At 42.2% G+C, this 5,375-nt stretch overlaps 1 protein-coding gene across 1 annotated transcript; it reads right to left on the bottom strand.

Moving 5' to 3' along the window:
- Positions 1 to 3,490: 3,490 nt before the first annotated feature.
- LOC147893963 (uncharacterized) lies at positions 3,491 to 5,149 on the bottom strand. Its single transcript, XM_087386294.1, has 4 exons — positions 4,938 to 5,149; positions 4,534 to 4,846; positions 4,236 to 4,449; positions 3,491 to 4,139 (listed from the first exon to the last, which is right to left on the bottom strand). The coding sequence occupies exons 1-4, from the start codon at positions 5,045 to 5,047 to the stop codon at positions 3,709 to 3,711; spliced, it is 1,068 nt and encodes a 355-aa protein (XP_087242420.1). The 5' UTR covers positions 5,048 to 5,149; the 3' UTR covers positions 3,491 to 3,708.
- Positions 5,150 to 5,375: the final 226 nt, after the last annotated feature.

The following is a 5,375-nucleotide window of genomic DNA, read 5'->3' on the forward strand; positions in this document are numbered from 1 at the left end:
GCTAGAAGCATTGTGCAATGGGTGGGTAACAATAAAGAGCTTGTGCAATATGAAAGCATAACTCGAACTCCTCGACAACGGTACCAAAAATGTGTGGTCCAGCAGTGACTCATGTGTTGTGGGGATCTTGGAAGAATGTTGTCAAAGCCTCTACTCCCAAGAAACTCTGAAGCAACTCCTTATGGGAGCTTCATATGTGCAAGCCTCACCTGTGTCACCCAAGCGTCTATAGGGTGGTGTGCGAGTGATTCCATGAGGGAGAAAGGAAACAAGGGGGAGGGGAAGGGGGAGGGAAGAAGGGAATGCGAGCAAGAGGAAGGAGAGAATGGGGGAGGGGGGTAGTGGCAATCACAAGACAACTTAGCTAGAGGAAATAAGAGGATTTAATGAATGAGGATGTAAAGAAAGAGAGAGCTTCTCAAGGAGCTTCTATTCCCAAGACTTGCAAGTACATAATGAAGAAAAAGTCAAACTTTCGACCTTAAGTACATTGTACCTTTTGAAGGGAGGGCTAACCCTTATACTCTCAAGTACCTCTCTTATTCTCATATTACAGCAACTTGGGCCCATACAGCTCCAAGGCGAATGCCATATGCTAATCCTCATGGTCTCTCCTACATCTCCTCTTGCTATTATAGTACATGAACTGTTAACCGTTTTACAGTGGTTTACATGAACTGCTTCATGACACATGCCTTAAGTCTTATAAATCCCCAAGCAAAAAGAAACAAGAACAAATCTAAAAATTTAATGTGCTTGTCGTGCACACCGATAACCAAGCATAAACACAACAAGCACATACTCACAATGCAAATGTAAATGCTAAAACCCATGAAACCCCCATCCCCATAATCTATGTGGCTCAACATGTTTTATTTCCCACCCACATTGATTTGAGTCCATTGTTGCCATTGAAAACAAGTCAACGTGGATGGGAAATAAAAACCAAAACAATTTCCTTTTCCCAAGTAGAATGACGCATAACCAAAATACAATTGGCTCATGAAGAAGAAACAACCCATGCATCATGCTATGATTTCCACAAACCCCCACTTCATCTAGTCTTTCCAATGTCCTCGCAAAACTTACAAATATGTACACCCAATTCCTTAAAACACTTTGTGAATGTTCTCAAAAAAATTTTGTGTAGAACCACCCCCATAATATGTCTTGCTAGGTAGGCCCACCCTCTCTAGCACCTCAATGCATTAATTCCCCACCCATGTTGAACTGAACCCATTGCCATCGTTATCATTGAAACTAGATCAATGGCCCAGAACAAAGACAAGTCCACTAAATCAAAGCATGAAAGCCATTGCAAAGTCAAATCCAAGCGAGTCCTTGCCAAATTTCTTCCCATGCAAGCTCAACAACAAGGACCCTTCCCCAAGCATGCTTTCAATAAAATGCTCAATCAAAGGCCATGCACTTTACATTCTATGGTTAATCCCTTTGATCCACAAATACAAAAATATTGAGAATCGATAGACATAACATCCCAGAGCACAATTAGCATACACATGTCTTTCTAAATAAATGCAACTTCACTGCATCTAATTAAACCAAAGCCTACTGAATCTATAGTAATATATCCACAACAATGCAAGCTTCAAATTTCTTTGCAAACAGCTACAAACAAATACTTTATCGATCACTCTCCTTGCAATTTCCAAGGAAATCCTCACGGGAGCATTCCAAGCCACATGGAGCATAAAGTTGACAATCAAACTCATAAACACAAGTGATCCTTAAACTTCTTATGCCATTTGAGCAAACCCTTGTGGGGATACCCCAAAGCACAAGACCCATACCTAATTAATTTTAAACAAATCAACACATATGCACATCATAACTCCACCACAAATTTTTTTAGCACCGCACAAATCGACTAAATTATGGTAATCGTCTTTGTCATTGCCTTCATAACCTCACTCGTTAGTTCCATCTATACTCAAGCTCATGCATGGCTAAATAACTCCAGTCAAATGCTTAATCAACCATCCTCTCCACACTTTCCATATGCCTTCTGAGGAAACCATCTCAGGAGTATTCCAAGGCACAAACAACATATATTTTGTGAATGCATTTGCATATTTAAATGATCCACAAACATCTTGTGCCATTTGAGCAAACTTTTGCAAGGATACTCCAAATCACAAGACCCATATTTGTTTCATTTTAAGCTCATCCATGGACACACACCTTGAACCCGTATCCAAACAATTGATTAACCAAATTCCCCGCACTCTCCTTATGCCATTTACTACCACACACAAAGAAAAGGCTTACGCCTCAAAAAATATTTAAGCATTTGGAGATGTGCAAATACCACTTGCCCTCGAACAAAAACAATTGAATCTATCCTTTTCATTTTGAAATCTCAATCCTCTTGTCAACACATAAGTGATAGTCCAAAGTATAAGCTAATAACCAAATTTAAATTGGGAGGTTTTAGCCTTGATATATTTCAGCACAATTTATTCAACACAAAATAAAAGGCACAACATAGATATTTCATTGCACGTGGAAATTCAACTACCAACCTTTGCTTGAACATGATTCGACCTATGATCTGAACAAAAACTTAGAGATTTTTAAAACAATATGGAAATTAAACTAGTGACCTTTCCATGATAGTCATAGAGGATATCGATTGTTCACTAGATCTCTTGGATAGGTGGTGAAGATGTCACTTGAACCAACTTTGTAGAGTTAGTTGCGAGTCAAAAGCAACAAACGTGCAAATCGTTTTACAACTAAAAACTATTTGACCTGGTTAGTATAGCTCCACTATCAAACACAATAGTTTGCAAGCACACTTTGTGCACAAATCAAAACAAGGATTCAACACATGAACTACATGGTGAGATGCAAGGAGCCATGGAGTAGATGCAGAGATAAGCGCTATGGTGCTCAGGCAGAAGAGCGATGGAGGTGAGCTTGTGCAGCACGCAACTGACAAGAGGGATGGAGGTGAGCATATGCAACACTCACAAAGCAAACACCCATGCAACCAAGTCGAGGCTTGGAGAGGACGTAATTACAAAAGAGAAATGACTAACCATCAAGGGACATGCATGCGAATAGAGAAGAGAAACAACCTATAAAGTGAATGACTTGCAAAGCAATCACCTTGCATCGAGCTAGACATCTTTCAATCTTTGCCTTCACGCCTTAGAGCTCGTTTGCCCTCGTAACACGCCGCTCCCCTCGATGCAACTCCTCATAACATGCCGCTAGCTGGAACCTTTGCCTCGTTGCACAGCCTCGATTTAGGAAAAGCAAATAGCCATGATGAGCCAAAGTGCCCGATATAGCTAGAGCCCAGAACAGCAGAGCTCCAGATAGCTAGAGTAAAGCCACCAACATGGACAAATAACTGGCTCCAATTAGCTGAAGTGAAGCCACCATGGACAACTGCTATTTATAATCACCAAAAAATCGAGTAATATGTAGAAATCGACATTCCCCTTGAAATTAACCAGAAGTCAATTGTATAGTAGTGTCTCTAGCGAGAGAGTGCTCATAAACCCCATAATTTGTTAAAGAGATAGCACTTACTTTGAGAACTCGTCTAGTCAAACGGCTGGCTTTTGACTTGAGTGTGAGGAAATATACATCTATATTATAGCCGAGCAATGATATACAATGATATACAACATGTCAGAATGCTTTGTCTCTTGTCTCATACCATGCGACACATTCCACTCATGCATCCCATCCACCAAGGTAGCAAATTGACGGCCATAAGAGTTTTCTGATAATCAGCATCATGATGGCGCCCAATCCTCCGATCTGTGCTAAACTCGTGAAAAACCTAGCTCCCAACGACATTTCTTTCACAACATCACAGTAAATAGGGCTGCAGCCTCCAACATATTCTGTCCAATTCACTTGCATGCCTATTGCTGATTTGCCATCTATCACTTGGATCAAGCGCTGATGAGAGGTCGTTAACGTGGTATTAGCAATCCTCCAAAAGTCTAGGTCTGAGCTGTGAGGATTAGATCCGTATTGCTGCAGCATCGCATCCCAGACCTCGTAGAGATCACGAAGAAAAGTGAAAGGTCCAGATACATTCCAATTCTCAGCCGCAGACATCAAATATACGCAGTCGTTCAATGCCTTGTTCAAATTCACTTTGACACGATTAATCACAACGATTTCTTAGTTTAACTTTTTTCGTGGCGAAATTGCGAAAATTAATGATGATTTGGCGCCTTGCATTTACTTACTTTGAAAGTATCTCTTTACTGTGCTGTTTAGCAAAACAGGATCCATAAGAGCAGCAGCCCCTACGATTGTTCTTTCATCGGTGTGGCTCACAATGGAATTTAGGAGGTTGGGGCATCCGACCTGCGTGATGGTTGATGAGCGGACAGCAAACTTCGCTACCTGATCGGTGCAGAACTCGGAACCATTGGTAATGATGGAAGTTCTGACTGGGCTCTGAAACAGAAGCCATTGTCGATGAGAACATCTGATCAGATCCAGTTCACCTGTTGAAAAGCTGAGAGCGAGGGACGTTCCTACCTGTAGGTCCTGAGACAGAGAAACCGTAAAGAATTGCACATAGTTGGTCCAGCTGAAGGCGGTGTTAGCGCAGGGACAGAGTGCGGAGGCTGTCTTGGTATTGTAATCAGGGTCCTGACTGGCATTGGCAGAAAGGATGTAAGGGGAGAAATGGTTCAAGGCATAGTGGGGACCCCAGTATCTTACAGTTTTGAACGAGGGTTCCTGAGTGAAGAGAAGGAGAAGAAGCAGGAGCAAAGACAAGAGGCAAAGGAAGGCGGTGAAGACAAGACGGGTGATGGCGCGTGAGGGTGGGTCGTTAAGCTCTTTGGGCCTGCAGAAGCGAGAGTTAGAAGGGAGGGGACGAGGATCTATATGGAAAACGAGAAGGTGTGTAAGGGAGAATAGATGAAAGTAGTAGTCACCTGGCGGTATCGTCGCAGAAGCCAGCAGTTTGGGTGTTGACCCAGCGGTAAGCAGTGGAGTGAAGAGAACGAAAGAGGCGCTTGGGACTGGCCTTAGCCTGCTCAGACATCTTCAGAGGCAGCGAGCTCACAACAGATAGGAGGAGGCCGGGAGAGAGCCTTAACCTTGAAGGTCTTATCACACGTGCTTGAGACTTGAGAGATGAAGACTCGTCAACTCCCTTGTACTCTTGGAAACGTTGAAGGAACAGAGGAAGGGAACAAAGACGAGAGGTACAAACACGTGCATTCAAATTAACAAAATTCCATTCAATTTTTTAGGCTATATGAAAGTGTGTTACCTTTCTAAAAGGAAAATTCATTAAATTTTTGGCATGCCCTGTCGGTACGATGCACTTTTGGGAAAGCAGAAATTAAGCATTTTTGGAATTTTTTGGA

This window comes from Dipteris shenzhenensis, chromosome 15, assembly GCF_047967505.1.
Source record: "Dipteris shenzhenensis isolate YYH24624 ecotype China chromosome 15, Dip_SZ_1.0, whole genome shotgun sequence".
NCBI classification, from domain to species: domain Eukaryota; kingdom Viridiplantae; phylum Streptophyta; class Polypodiopsida; order Gleicheniales; family Dipteridaceae; genus Dipteris; species Dipteris shenzhenensis.

What these genes read in the sequence shown, in the direction of transcription:
- LOC147893963 (XM_087386294.1), bottom strand. Translation starts at nt 5,047, where the DNA reads ATGTCTGAGCAGGCTAAGGCCAGTCCCAAGCGCCTCTTTCGTTCTCTT. An exon ending in TTCTGCGACGATACCGCCAG is followed by an intron (nt 4,847 to 4,937) that starts GTGACTACTACT and finishes TCGCTTCTGCAG; the next exon opens with GCCCAAAGAGCTTAACGACC. An exon ending in CTCTGTCTCAGGACCTACAG is followed by an intron (nt 4,450 to 4,533) that starts GTAGGAACGTCC and finishes CTTCTGTTTCAG; the next exon opens with AGCCCAGTCAGAACTTCCAT.